This window comes from Aethalodelphis obliquidens, unplaced genomic scaffold, assembly GCF_003676395.1.
Source record: "Aethalodelphis obliquidens isolate GAN/ISIS:26980383/991018 unplaced genomic scaffold, ASM367639v1 scaffold70, whole genome shotgun sequence".
NCBI classification, from domain to species: Eukaryota; Metazoa; Chordata; class Mammalia; order Artiodactyla; family Delphinidae; genus Aethalodelphis; species Aethalodelphis obliquidens.
The window spans coordinates 292327-307000 of NW_020838014.1; the positions used below are offsets into that span (position 1 = coordinate 292327).

Here is a 14674-nt window from a genome sequence, read left to right on the forward strand (position 1 = left end):
TATTAGACATAAAGTGGAAGTGTTGAAAAGGTAGATGGATGCACAAGTCTGGAGTTCAGAGGAGGGTCGGAGGTGTAGATACTAATGTGGGAGTTGTCAGTTCAGTTGCTGGTTCCAATTCGATTTGCTTTTATCAGAGCTCAGCGTGTGCCAGGTACTGTGCTAGGGGCTGGGAACGCAGAGATGAAAGCACACAGATATATACCTGGCAACGTGGTCAATCCAAAATCTCGCTGTACTTCGGGCGCTCTCTGCGAGCACAGGAGGAGGCGCGAGTTGGGGCGGGACACGGTGGGGAGCCGGAGGAGTTGACCGCCGAGCCGAAGCCCGGAGGCTGGGAGCGTGACGCACTGGGCTCTTCACAAAGGCAGCATTGTGAGGTCAGCAACGCGGGCGCAGGGCGGGGCAGTGCTCCCACCGTGAGCGCGCGGCGCCCTCTGTAGGCCGCAGGCGGCGACACACCGGTAGCCTCAGCTTTCCTCCCCTCCCTTTTCCCGCCTTCCTCAGGCCACGTTTTTTTTGTTGTTATAGCTGTTTCCGAGTCCTTCTAAGCCTCCGACTTCCGTCCCTTACCCCTCCTCTTCGAGGCCGGGAGTGTCAGTGTCTTCGCAGGAAGACTGCCAATAAAGTTTTTCCTCTTCTTGTTCTCAGGCTCCACGCCTCGCCCCAAGTACCGCGAGATCCGGCGGCGCGGCTAGCATGGCGACGGCTTTTGAAGGCTCGGCGGCCTTAAAGACCGTGGAGAGCACTATGCCGGCGGAGCGCGTGGCTGCGCAGTTCGCGGCCCCGGAGCCAGCCACCCGGCCAGTGCGGAGTCTGCGGACGGCTCATGACATCAACAGTCCGCGGACCCGCACCGGGGACGTGCTGCTGGCGGAGCCGGGGGACTTCGAGTCGCTGCTGCTGTCGCGGCCGGTGGTGGAGGGGCTGCGGGCGGTTGGCTTCGAGCGGCCGTCGCCCGTGCAGCTCAAGGCCATACCGCTGGGGCGGTGCGGACTTGGTGAGGGCTGGGGCCCTGGAGGGGCCGGGAGGGCCGCAGGAGGGGGCGGTGGCGGCGGCGGCCAAGCCCGTGGCGAGGGCCGGGAAGGGCCCAGAGCGGCCGTCTTGCAGGGCTCGGCCCGGGGCAAGACGCCGCACGCACGCGAGCCTCAGTTTCCTCCTCTGTCAAACGGAGGCGCAGTATTGAATTTGGAGATAGTTGAGGTCCATTCCACGCTGTCAAGTGGTTCTACGTTTGGGAATATAAACGGCAGGAAAGATCTCAGATGAGATCAGCCTGGATTAGGGTAGGCCCTAAATCCAGTGACAAGAGTCCTTATAAGAGCAGGGAGAAAGGCAGAGAAGAAAGCCATGTGAAAATGGAGGCAGAGATTGGAATTACACAACTCCAAGCCAAGAAATGTCTCAGCCGTCAGAAGCTGGAAGAGACGGGAAGGATTGTACCATAGAGCCGTAGGAGGGAATGTGGCCCGGCTGATACCTTGATTTCATATTTCTGGCCTCCAAAACTTTGAGAAAATAAATTTCTGCTTTCTAAGCCAAAAAAAGAAGAGAAACGGTGGAGGTTCAGGGAGGAGGCCCGTTTCTGGATATGGCCGCATGCTTGTTTTAGAGTAAACTTGAAAACGAAGGTGGTTAAGGATGTGATCTCTGGAGGCCTGTCTAGTTCTGGAATTTCATGTTGGTACCTAAGCTTCTTCAGTCAGTCCTGGCTAATGATAATTTTTTTTTTCCTCCCCAGATTTAATTGTTCAAGCTAAGTCTGGCACTGGGAAAACCTGTGTATTCTCCACCATTGCTTTGGACTCTCTTGTTCTTGAAAACCTAAGTACCCAGGTGAGTTTAGCTCAGAGGACCCAAGGAGGGTATGTTATGTGGATTTCCTACAGGTCAGATGAAATACCAGTAGCTCCTCAGAGGTAGAAGTGAATGATTGTGTTAAGACATATGAAAAGTATACAAGTAAAGTAGATACTTAGGCTGATGAGTGGTGTTGGTGTGGTTAGTGACCAAATACACATTATTAGTGTTAGAAGTTTAGAGATTTCTGTTATTACTGCGTGTTAAATAAAATAAGTCTGCCATGTGTGTCGATTTTGTCATTACTTGAGAATACAGATAGGGATTTTTTATTCTTTTATTTGCTCACTAGATTGTGGTGAGGTTTAGCATTTGACCTGATTCGTGGTAATGAGGTGTTTGGCTATGGTAGGTAACTGCATGTGGTTCTTACAGTGAATGTATTATACTGATCTCCCACCTTCTGGGTTCTCTCAGAGTAGGGTCTAAGAGGGCCTTACCCAAATTAACAGGAGATTTGGGTTTGGAGATCATTTCTTCAGCAAAGATTTGTTGAGCCCATGTTATGTTTAAACAGTATGCCAGGCATTGGGGATATAAAGATGAATCAGGTATGACCCTCATAGTCTTACTTTGTGGTTTAGTAGTTACAGCAGGCTGTATTTCAAGTTCTCAGTCACGTATATCTGATGATGACTCTTCAACAGTGTTTTTTAACCCAGATATGAGTATCTGGGTTAAAAAACACTGTAAAGCTTTTTGAGTCCTGCCTTATGTATTTATTCTACCGACTTGTTAAAGGTATATTTTATGTGTTTTTTAGATTTTGATCTTGGCTCCTACAAGAGAAATTGCTGTACAGATACATTCTGTTATCACAGCCATTGGAATAAAAATGGAAGGCTTAGAGTGTCATGTGTTTATCGGAGGGACTCCATTATCACAAGACAAAACCAGACTTAAAAAGTGTCATATTGCTGTTGGTTCTCCTGGTAAGATATCAATGCTTGTTAATAACTGGGGCTTTTAAGTAACTGAACACTTCTATATAGCAATAAGAATATGGCAATCTTTGATAATTATGGTAATTATTTTGAGGATTAAAAATGAAGAGCATTAGATTAGTGACATATAAACACATGACTGGATTACCAACAGGATTTATGAAATTTCTGTTTCTAAGGATGTTTAAGAACAAGTATGGGATAGGCTTCTGAGCAGAAGAGGAATGAGATGATTTCAGAAAGCCCTTCTAAGCCATGGATTGGGATTATTCTTTGCTTCAGTATTAGTCCTTCGGTCATGAGTCACTCAGAATCATAATCTAGCATTCAGTGCCTTACAAGTCTTTTGACAGGAAGTGTTTATTTTCCATACGTATTGGTGATGAAATGTGAGGGAAAAAATAATGGATTTAGGGAAGATCAGAACTCAGGATTTCTAATTTGTGGTTTAGTGTGTAAAGAATAATGAGGGTTGGGTCAGGAAAGTTAGCAATTCAACCTATAAGTAGAATAACAACATTGGCTGAAATTTGCACGGATTTGGTGCATATTTGAATATTTTTTTTCTGGACTTTAGGCAGAATTAAACAACTGATAGAACTTGACTACTTGAATCCAGGCAGTATACGTCTCTTTATTCTTGATGAAGCAGATAAGCTTTTAGAAGAAGGCAGCTTCCAGGAGCAAATAAAGTAAGAAAAATAACTAACTTGACTATTGAAATGGTGCCCCAAAGTATCTATCTTTTGCTTTTCTAGGTGGTGATTATCATCTGAATAGTTTCCATGGTGTGTGTGTTTTTCTTTTATTTTGCAGTTGGATTTATTCTTCCTTGCCTGCCAGTAAGCAGATGTTGGCAGTGTCAGCTACTTACCCTGAATTTTTGGCTAATGCTTTGACAAAGTACATGAGAGAGCCCACTTTTGTAAGACTAAACTCCAGTGATCCGAGTCTCATAGGTGTGTACAGATACTGGATATTTAGTGGGTTGGTTTGTGATATTCTGGAGCTTTCCTTTGCTAAGTTGGCTTTTGCTTTCATATTTGCTATAGAAAATATGTTCATTTTAACAGAAGACTCTTCTTTGTAGGTTTGAAGCAGTACTACAAAGTTGTCAGTTCATACCCTTTGGCCCATAAGATTTTTGAGGAAAAGACTCAGCATTTACAAGAATTGTTCAGCAAAATTCCATTTAATCAGGCCTTAGTCTTTTCTAATTTACACAGCAGGTAATGTACCTTAAAAAGTCATCTGGGGGGCTTCCCTGGTGGCGCAGTGGTTGGGAGTCCGCCTGCCGATGCGGGGGACACGGGTTCGTGCCCCGATCCGGGAAGATCCCACATGCCGCGGAGCAGCTAGGCCTGTGAGCCACGGCCGCTGAGCCTGCGCGTCCGGAGCCTGTGCTTCGCAATGGGAGAGGCCCGCGTACCGCAAAAAAAAAAAAAAAAGTCATCTGGGGAACTTGTGAAATAAAAGGATAGGTGTGGGGCAGTATTTGTAAAATTATAACCCTCTGTGTTATTTTTCATAGAGCACAACACTTGGCTGATATCCTTTCTTCTAAAGGCTTTCCTGCAGAGTGCATTTCAGGTAAGTTCATCTCTTAACTTTAATCTTTGTTTAGTATCCTGACTTGAAGCTTCTCCAAAGTCAGGAGGAAGAGATACCACTTCCTGACTTGTCGTGTGAGTGTGAGGTTAGACTGAGTCTTCAGAGTAAAAGGAATTTCGGGTTTATTTTTCACTGGGATTTGTCTCTTTAAGAAGTAACATGGTATGTACTAAAAAACTAGAAAACTGGAGTTATAGCCACAAAGAACGTAATAACTTTACAAAATAGAGTCTGTCTTTGTTATCTTAAGATAAACATTGTAAAAAATACAAAGAATTGCTAACTAAATTGACTTTTACAGTCTTGTGGAAGGCAAAACTGATTCATTTTTGACACAAAGCTAAATTATTACTGTTGACCTAGGAGTGAAAGATTTAAAGGAATTTTTGATAAGTGAGATCCCTTTTAGAGTTTTGATTGCTATCTCAGCTTAGTTTGTAACCTGTTAGCGTAGCTCATTTAGTCGTGGTGTATTATGAGATGCTGGGGAGATTGTTTTCTGATGGACCAGTATTTGGATGATAGATCACACTTCAACACCAAATTGGTAAACAGCTGCTTAAATCAATACTATTTTCCTAAGAATTGTTAAACCTCATATGGCACTTTGTAGATATAATGTTATATCTGCAGGCATAGCCTAGTCACCATTTAAAATTGAATTTCTAGTTGATGGCCTAACCATATTTTAGAAGATTCTGACTTTAGGTTTTTGTTTCTGACGTTAGTTCTTAACCTAGATTTGCATATAAGGACAGAATTAACTTTGGTTGTTAAAGTGTTAAGACTGGCAATTATGATTTCTGATTTTTGTGGATTTGATAAATGTATGTTCACTTGTTTTGGGTTTTTTTGCGGTGTGTGGGCCTCTCACTGCTGTGGCCTCTCCCGTTGCGGAGCACAGGTTCCGGACGCGCAGGCACGAACCCGTGTCCTCTGCATCGGCAGGCGGACTCTCAACCACTGCGCCACCAGGGAAGCCCTGTTCACTTGTTTTTATATGACTTTCTTTCTGGGTCTTTTTAGGCAACATGAATCAGAATCAGCGTCTTGATGCTATGGCTAAACTGAAGCAGTTTCATTGCAGAGTCCTCGTTTCCACAGATTTGGTAAATTTCCTGTTCAGTTTGGTTGATTAATCCATCTGGACATATGTTCTGTTATCAAATGTACAGATTTCATCTATTATTTTAGGTGGGTGTATTTGACAAGAATACCAGAAGATAATTGTCTTTCCAGTGCTGGGGAATATGATTTCTTCCTAAAAATGTCTTCTGTATTTTTATCTTTATTGTTGAAATTAGTCATTAGAAATGAATTTTCTTTTCCTTTGCTCCTAAATATCCTCCTTGCTCTTAAATATCCTCCTATTCTTAATTGGGCTCTTGGTTATACTGAATAATATAGTGTGCCATGCAATGGCTAATGCACACAAACAACTGTTCTCTTCTTCAAGACTTCCCGTGGAATTGATGCTGAGAACGTGAATCTGGTTGTAAACCTGGATGTTCCATTGAATTGGGAGACATATATGCATCGGATTGGCAGAGCTGGCCGTTTTGGTAAAAAAAAAAAAAAAAAGAAAGAAAAGAAAAAAGTTTGGGTGCTTTCTTTAAGGGGAGGAAGCTATAATGTGACAGGTGGACTTGAAGTGTCATTTATGTGAAAATGATTTACTACTTAACATTCCTTCTGTGCTTTAGGTACTTTGGGACTGACAGTGACCTACTGCTGTAGGGGAGAAGAAGAAAATATGATGATGAAAATTGCCCAGAAATGTAAGATCAATCTTCAGCCTTTACCAGGTATATTTTGTCTGTTTCATTTTGCTGTCAAAATAATAATGATAGGCCTAATAAAAATAATAGCTAACATAGAGTACTTATGATGTGTTGGATACTGTTCTAAGTATATATGTTAACTCATTTAATTCACACCACAATTACGTGAGGTATGCGCTATTATTATCTGCCTTTTGTAGATGAGCATATTGAGGCATAGAGAGGTTAAATATTTGTCTAAGGTCTTACAGCTAATAAGTAACAGGGAGAAGATTGCAAGCTAACTAATGACACATGAAAAATGAAAAATATTTTCCTACTGTATTAACTCCATATTTTACTTTGTAGCCCTGCAATTTGATTTTATTCTTTTATATCAAGGGATGTATTTTACCTCTTATGTTGCTATGAAGGTAATTCTTGCCATACTCCCCTTTGTCACCATGGGGAAGGAATAGTATCTTTAATTTGGACACTGTTCTGAAAATGTTGAAGTGTTTTCTTTTGATTTTAATGAATCATTTATCAAGCTGCTATTTTTTTAAATTAATTTATTTATTTTTGGCTGTGTTGGGTCTTTGTTGGGTCTTCGTTGCTGCGTGCGGGCTTTCTCTAGTTGTGGCGAGCTGGGACTACTCTTCGTTGTGGTGCGCAGGCCTCTCATTGCAGTGGCTTCTCTTGTTACGGAACACGGGCTCTAGGCACGCGGGCTTCAGTAGTTGTGACACGTGGGCTCAGTAGTTGTGCCTCCTGGAAGTCTCCACCCAGTTTTTTAGGGTTTCTAAAAAAGTTTTCAAGAGATCATTAATAGTTTCAAACATGCATTGTTTCCAAGACAGCAGTTTTAAAAAGCAGCTTGGGGCTTCCCTGGTGGCGCACTGGTTAGGAATCCACCTGCCTGTGCAGGGGACACGGGTTCGATCCCTGGTCCGGGAAGATCCCACGTGCTGCAGAGCAACTAAGCCCATGCACCACAACTAATGAGCCTGCGCTCTAGAGCCCATGAGCAATGCAGTCAATCGATAGAGCCCAATGCAATCAGTCAATCGATCAATCAGTACACAAACAAACAAACTTACTAAAAAAAAAACCAAACTCCTGGGTGGAAATATGGTTTATTTGCTATACAACTGACCCTTGAACAACAATGGGGGTGGTTAGAGGCGCTGAGCCTCCATGCAGCATAAATCGCTGTATAGCTTATAGTCAGCCCTCCATATCTGCCTTTCCACATCCACTGATTCAGCCAACAGCAGATTGTGTAGTACTATTGTACATATTGGAAAAAATTTGCGTATAAGTGGACCTGCGCAGTTCATACCTGCAGTTCAAACCCGTGTTATTCAAAGGTCAACTGTATATGTTAATGTATGCATGTTAGTGTGTGTATATATATACGTTGTATAGATACATAAATGTATACTTATATAGTGTATACATGACCTTCTAGAAGATGGACTATGTAGTTATTGAATAAATATAACAATGAATATTTTACCAATTTATATTAACTCCTTTAGTGATTTTTACAAAGCTAGATGAAACACAGGTTTGGGAGTACTGTGAATTTTAGTAGTTTTGGCTTTGTGATAACTCATTTTCACACATTTTTTAAATTGCTCTAAGCTTATGTCCTGATTTACAAAATATTTGTTTTTAGAGTAGATGGTCTTTAGGTTCTCTTGTCAGTTCTAAGACTATATTTTGTTAATTCTCTCTATGTATAAGTCTATTGGTGATCTTTATAGTTATAAATAATGGAAAAAGTAAATTGAAAATTGGTACAAGAGAGTTAGGACTTGTGGTAGGACTCAGTATCATAACATCTAGTGATAAAAATAAGATTTGCCTTTGGTTACCAGAAAGTGACATATTTGGATCTTTATGAAAAGTTAACAGAGCCCCGAAATGATGAGAAAATGATATTTATAGTGTTAGATCTATACTGGACTAGGCACTTGTGTGACAACAGACTGTTCGGGTGAGTTGCCTGGAGCAGGATTAGGAGGGAATTGGCCTGAATGATAGGTCTCCGCAAGCAAGGGATGGCACCTTAGTAGGAATCCATGTTTAGTTAGAGGGTCTGTGCAGTGAAGGATCAAGAGCCCCAGCTGAAGAATCCAGATCTGAGGGAATGAGTAGTGGGTACACATACGTGGAACACCACTAGCAGCAACAGACAGGGGAGGTCTTTGTAAAGCAGGGCCTCTGTGTACTTAGTCTGCCTAAGATGAAAATTGGTCACACTTTGGAAAGATCTGAGTGCAGGTGGAAGCAAATTGTCATGCCTGGATGGGATAGGAAATTTATAGAGTTAGAGCCAGCAAATTTTTTTAAACTTACAAGTGCCATTGGTACCACAGATCTTTTCACAGTCATCTGGCTTTTTTCCCCATGGAGGTTTTTTTCCTCCACCGTTGAGGGCAGTGATTTCTCCCTGGTAGAATATAGGGTGGCAGATTTACTTGGGTACAGGGTTGCAGTTGTAATATTTCCCAGTTGGTAAGCTTTGGGGAGCACAATCCATTTTCTAATATCTTGTTTTGCTGTTATCAGTAGTGAGATAATGGGGAGGAGTTGGGGAGAGGGAGACGAGGAAGGATGGGAGAATCGCTGTAGAGGCATACCTCACTCCTAGAATAAGCTCTTTTCGAGTGAGGGGGTATGGGATGGGTCTTTTATATTTTTGGGCAAATTTCTTTACTGCAAGTTTTGCTTAGGTCTTTTAAAATCTGATATATTAAGCTTCTTAGTATAGTGTTAGTATATTTTGTTTCTTAATCTTATTTGACCGTGGAAAGCTTTATTAATCCATTCAGAAAATGCTGGTCTAGAACAGCTCGAGAATTTAATACTTTTTTTATTCCTTTTACGTAGATCCTATTCCTCCTGGTCTGATGGAAGAATGTTTGGACTGGGATGTGGAGGTTGAAGCTGCCATGCATACATATGGCTTAGCAAGTATACCTACACAGACCCTAAAACAAATTCAAAAAATAGAGAGCACCTTTCAAACTCAGAAAGCTCATGGTAACCACATGGCTTCATCTAGAAATACTTCTGTATCTGCACTATCAGTCAAATCAAAAAATAATACCAAACAAAAGCTTCCTGTGAAAAGCCACTCAGAGTGTGGAATTGTAGAAAAAGCCATGTCACTAAAAGAACTGGGCTGTGCCGTACAATTGGAAGAGCAAATGAAGAATTCTATTCAGTCCTCTGTTGAAAACTCTACTAACAGTCAGCACCAAGTCAAAGAAGCTTCTGTGTCACTCCCCAAAATTCCCTGTCTGTCTTCCTTTAAAACCCATCTGCCATGTACTTTGACTTTTGCAGAATTGATGGAGGATTACGAACACTATATTAAAGAGGGGTTAGAGAAACCTGTGGAAGTCATCAGACACTACACAGGTCCTGGGGATCAGACTGTGAATCCTCAAAATGGTTTTGTGAGAAATAGAATTACTGAAGAGAGAGTGCAGATATTGGCAAGTAGTAGCCAATCTGGAGACTCTGAGAGTGACAGTGATTCTTACAGTTCAAGGAGTTCTTCCCAGAGCAAAGGAAGTAAGTCATACTTGGAAGGTTCTTCTGATACTCAGCTGAAAGACTTGGAATCTATTCCTGTGGGTGGCCATATCTCTTTGGAACAACCTCTGAATGGAAATGACCCCCCTCATCTAGTAGAGTATCAAGAATCACCTGAAATCAAAATAAAGACAAGGCATAAAGAGGGAGCTAACCATAACCAGAGAGCTAAGCAGAGCCAGAGAAGCCTTCCCAGGCGGTCTTCCTATCGATTGCAGGCAGAACCCCAGGAAGATGGTTGGTATGACCGCCATAGGGAAACACATCCGAGTTTTTCTGACACCTATCAGGACTATGAGGAGTACTGGAGAGCTTACTACAGGGCGTGGCAGGAATACTATGCTTCTGCTTCTCAGTCGTATTATTGGAACGCTCAGAGGCATCCAAGCTGGATGGCAGCCTATCACATGAATACCGTTTATCTACAAGAAATGATGCGTGGCAACCAGTGATTATAGGCTGTACGTTACGCCATCTGGGGATATCAACAAGTGATACCTTTGGATTGCCATCCTTGACCTGTAGTAGAGTGGCATATAGTGGCATTTTTGAGCAACTGGAGAAGTTTTGAGGCTTTCCACTGGGACACATCTAGTTTTCAGATTGTTTTGACCTAAATCAACCTGATTCAGGTCAGATGAATTATCTTCTTTAAAGAAACTTCTTGGATGAGATTCTTGAAAGAAAATTTTGGGGGACATAGAGCTAAAGGTCCCAGGGTGCCATTTTCTATAAGCTGTTCCAAAAAGAAACACTTAAAAAGACTTATATACCACTGCTTGCTTAAAAGAAATAAAAACAGTTGAGATTTGAAAAATAATGCTAGTTTATGCTGTGGAGTTCTTTCCAAAAGTCTTGGGCTACATTTCCCTAGAGGTGTGTTCTTGTAGAAATTTGTAGCATGGTAGAACAGAAAGCCCCCTCTCCTTTTAGGTTTAGGCAGGAAGGAATAAACATTGCTTCAGACTTTCCTGAAGGTCCTTGTTTGCTTCCAGTAAAAATATTTATTACCAGTAAAAGTAGAAACTTAGCCAAGTGTGTTGACATGTTTATTGTTCATCTTTTGAATATCTTTTGTCTTTATAATTGTGGAAGCTGTGGTTGATGTGCATTAAATAGCTAAGGATCATCAGTAGTGGCTGTCTTTGTTTCTCAGGAAAAGGAGCAGCTCTTAATCTTTGTTGATTTTTGGATCCTTTTATGAATCTGATGAAAGCTATAGATTTGTCCCAGAAAATTTCATTCTATAAACAAGAATTGTATATGTAATTTCAAAGGGTTCACGGACCCTTTGAAGCCCATCTGTGGAACCCAGGTTAAGAACTGCTGTACTCTGCTGGTAGGCTAAGGGAAGTTTCTAGCATTTTTCTGAGATGCTGTATCTGTAAATTATGATTTAGATAAATGTAATTGGAAGTTACATATTCTTTAATTTCTTCCCTGTAGCAGTTCTTTTATGAATATACGATTGGTTCCCAAACTTCTCTGTGAACGGATTTGTGGTGAGAGAACCGAGTATGAATAGAGATATGTATTTACTTTTTAAAAGTGATGGGAAGCTCTCCTTTCCTGTGTGCATACTTGTCTAGGCAATATAAATACGTTCCCCCACGGCTGTCAGCAAACATCCACAGCCATTGTCATTTACTGTCTGACACTCACATAACACAGCCCTAAACTGTTTAACTTAGATTCCTGTCATTTGGGTTGGGCAATGATATGCTTTATTTATATGTATCAGTACTGTACATGTATTGCCAAGTTAGAGTGAATTAATTAACACTGTAAATAGCAAATCCATAATTAGGTCCAGAATGTCATTAAAAAGACTTTAATTACATGTTTAAATAAGATCTTGTCACTGCTATATAATTGAACTTTCCTCTTTTTTTTTTCTACCCTTTCCCCCACAATACAGCCAAGTTCACAGTTTGTCATTGCTAGGGAATTTTAATCAGGATACTCCTGCATCTTAATTAGAGATGAGGGTACCCATTAGTCTTGAAATTAATTGGATTCTCTTTTAGGATTGTCTTGTGATCTCTTTTTTAATATAAAAGTAAGCTGGAGGTAAGCATATACATAACATGAAAATAATACTGTTTTATTTTTCATAAGCATTTGCTAGGAAAATTTCAGCAGTTACCTTCCCAAATAAGGGATGTAGTTATTGTGGCTGTGGAAGGAATCTGCTGGCATTTGTATGTTACTGTGTGTGGAATTTTAATTTGGAATTGTCATTCTAGGTGCATAACCCCTTAATCTTTTGGGGACTATAGATAGGTTTTAGGCAAACGCACTTGAGAATGTTGTGTAGTAGAAGGAGCAGTTGTCTTGGTTGACTCTGTTACTACCTATTTTTTACTTTGTACTAGTCATTTAGCGTCGCGGGGTCCAATTTTCTCATCAATAAAAGGAGGCAGTTGGACTAGATTTTTAGGGTCCCTTCTAGTTCTAAGTTTTAACTAATACATGACTAGTAAGAGAAGATAATTTCTAGTTAGAGAAAAGAATAATCTTTTTATGAGTATAGAGAGCCTTTATACATTCACTTAATTTGGATGAGGGCTAGTGTGAATTGGTTTAATGTCTGAATTCTAGAATACTAAATACACTTATTAACAGCTGTTCAAGTTAGGCTTTAACTTAAATTAGGCTAGCAGTATTAACATGTAGAGAAATGTTTGAGAAACCTGTTGCTTTGGGTAATTCTGACTTAGAGGATACAAGTTATTTGGGGTAATTAAAAGTAATATTTTCTAAAGTAGCTTAAGTATTGCAATAATAATTGCTAACCTTTTAAACATAACCTAACCTTAAAAAAAAAAAGCTTTAAAGGTAAACTTCAGCCCCTGAATACTAAAAATAATTGAACAGAAATTATAGTAGTTACAGATCAACTCATGAGACAAGGGAGTAGTTTGAAGTTTTAGGGTTTTTTTTCTCCCGCAAATATAAATAAAGCTATGTTAATCTTAAAAGATAAAATTATATTTTTGATAGTCATAGCTGACATTGGAACTCTGACAAGGTTATTCTCTTATTTTGGCAGAATATGTTTATTGTTTTGTGCCGCTGTGAACAAGCACATATATCCCAGTTAACATTTAGTGCTTTTTAATGAAAAAGCACGTATTGCTCACATCTGGTTTCCAGTTACTTTGCTCCAGATTATTTGAGCTGTGAATCTGTAGTGACACCTAGTGGGTGATAAGGATATGAACATTAGTGATTGAAATGAATTTCACAGCCAACTTCTAGGGCCTTCTGGCATCACGGATTGGCCTTAACCTTCCACTTCTATTTCAGTTTTCATTTATTGGGATCTGGTTGTGGGGAAATCAAAAGAATCCCCGTTGTTCTTGCCACATTACGGTGAAATATGAAAATGCCTTTTGCTCTCACTACCTAAACCAGAATTATTAAGGTTAGAACAGATCTTCAGGATATCTAATCCAATCCCCTCATTTTTAAGAGGAGGAAACAAACTGAAGCCAAGAGAGAAGAGACTGATGTGAAGCCATATAAGTAAGTGATAGAACCTAAGGGCCTCTGTCATCTGATTTCCAAGCTTTCTGCTATACCCTGTATAGCATTTAATTTTGAGTTTTTAGTTTGAGACGTTGGTTTAGATGAAAGAGTGGATATTCAGTGTATTCTCAGCAGAACCAGTGCAGATTAAAAGCATATTTTCTTTCAGTAATACAGGGCTGTGTCTGAAAATAGAGCTGTTGGCAAATGCCAAATGCTTTCCCTGTTAGTGAACATCCATGACTAAAGCATACAAGCAGGCAAGAACCATCTCAGATGTCACAGAGGAGCTGCTTGCATTGAGGGAGGGCGGGGAAGGGAAGATGAGACTAGACCTTAAGTACCCTTCTGAGATTCTATGAGTCTTCTGGCAAGGAAGAAAGTCTCTGTTCAAATATATGGCATCTTAAAAAAAAAAAAGCTACTGATAAACCTAGTGGCAGGGCAGGAATAAAGACAGACATAGAGAATGGACTTGAGGACACTGGGAGGAGGAAGGGGAAGCTGGGACGAAGTGAGAGAGTGGCATGGACATATATACACTACCAAATGTAAAAGAGATAGCTAGTGGGAAGCAGCCACATGGCACAGGGAGATCAGCTCGGTGCTTTGTGACCACCTAGAAGGGTGCGATATGGAGGGTGGGAGGGAGACGCAAGAGGGAGGAGATATGGGGATATATGTATATGTATAGCTGATTCACCTTGTTATACAGCAGAGACTAACACACCTCGTAAAAAAATTATACTCCAATAAAGATGTTTAAAAAAAAACTTCCCCCAAAACAAAATTACCCTATTTTCTAATGTATAGCAGGAGAACTGGTATTAAAATAAACAATCGTAATCATGTTAGGGTTTGCGGCACATAGTTTGTTTAATCCAGATTGGATACATCAGGTACAGCAGTGGCACATGACTCAATACCGTAAATGATATACATTTTAACATATGCACTACAGTTTCAAAAGAAGACGACAGGAAACTCAAGAGTTTTTTTTTCCCCATAGAAAGTTTTCACATGTTTATCTTCCTGCAGTTTTGTACAGTATTTCTTCTTTGCCATTGTGTTGTTGGTAAGCAAAGCCCATTTATTATATGAAAATAGAAAAGAACACACTTGATGTTTTTCACGATAACATTGATGGGGGAGGGTGACCTCTAAGGAAAACATTACATTGGAATGTCTGATTATCAAAAATATACCATCCCTCCCACCACCCAGGTTTGTAAAATAGTCTGTTGGTCCAAGGAGCCCCCCCAGGACTTGGGTCAGTGCCCTACACTGGTTAGTGTGACATTATCCAGTGTAGTTAAGTAACCTGCTAAGATAAATTCATTCCCACACTTGATGAGAAAA

At 40.6% G+C, this 14674-nt stretch overlaps 1 protein-coding gene across 1 annotated transcript; it reads left to right on the top strand.

Moving 5' to 3' along the window:
• Window positions 1-394: 394 nt before the first annotated feature.
• Window positions 395-11204, top strand: DDX20 (DEAD-box helicase 20). Its single transcript, XM_027090930.1, has 11 exons — window positions 395-1000; window positions 1742-1836; window positions 2624-2792; window positions 3382-3496; window positions 3621-3763; window positions 3895-4033; window positions 4336-4394; window positions 5442-5524; window positions 5872-5977; window positions 6119-6220; window positions 9074-11204. Exons 1-11 carry the CDS (start codon window positions 700-702, stop codon window positions 10234-10236), a joined length of 2475 nt encoding a protein of 824 aa, XP_026946731.1. The 5' UTR covers window positions 395-699; the 3' UTR covers window positions 10237-11204.
• Window positions 11205-14674: the final 3470 nt, after the last annotated feature.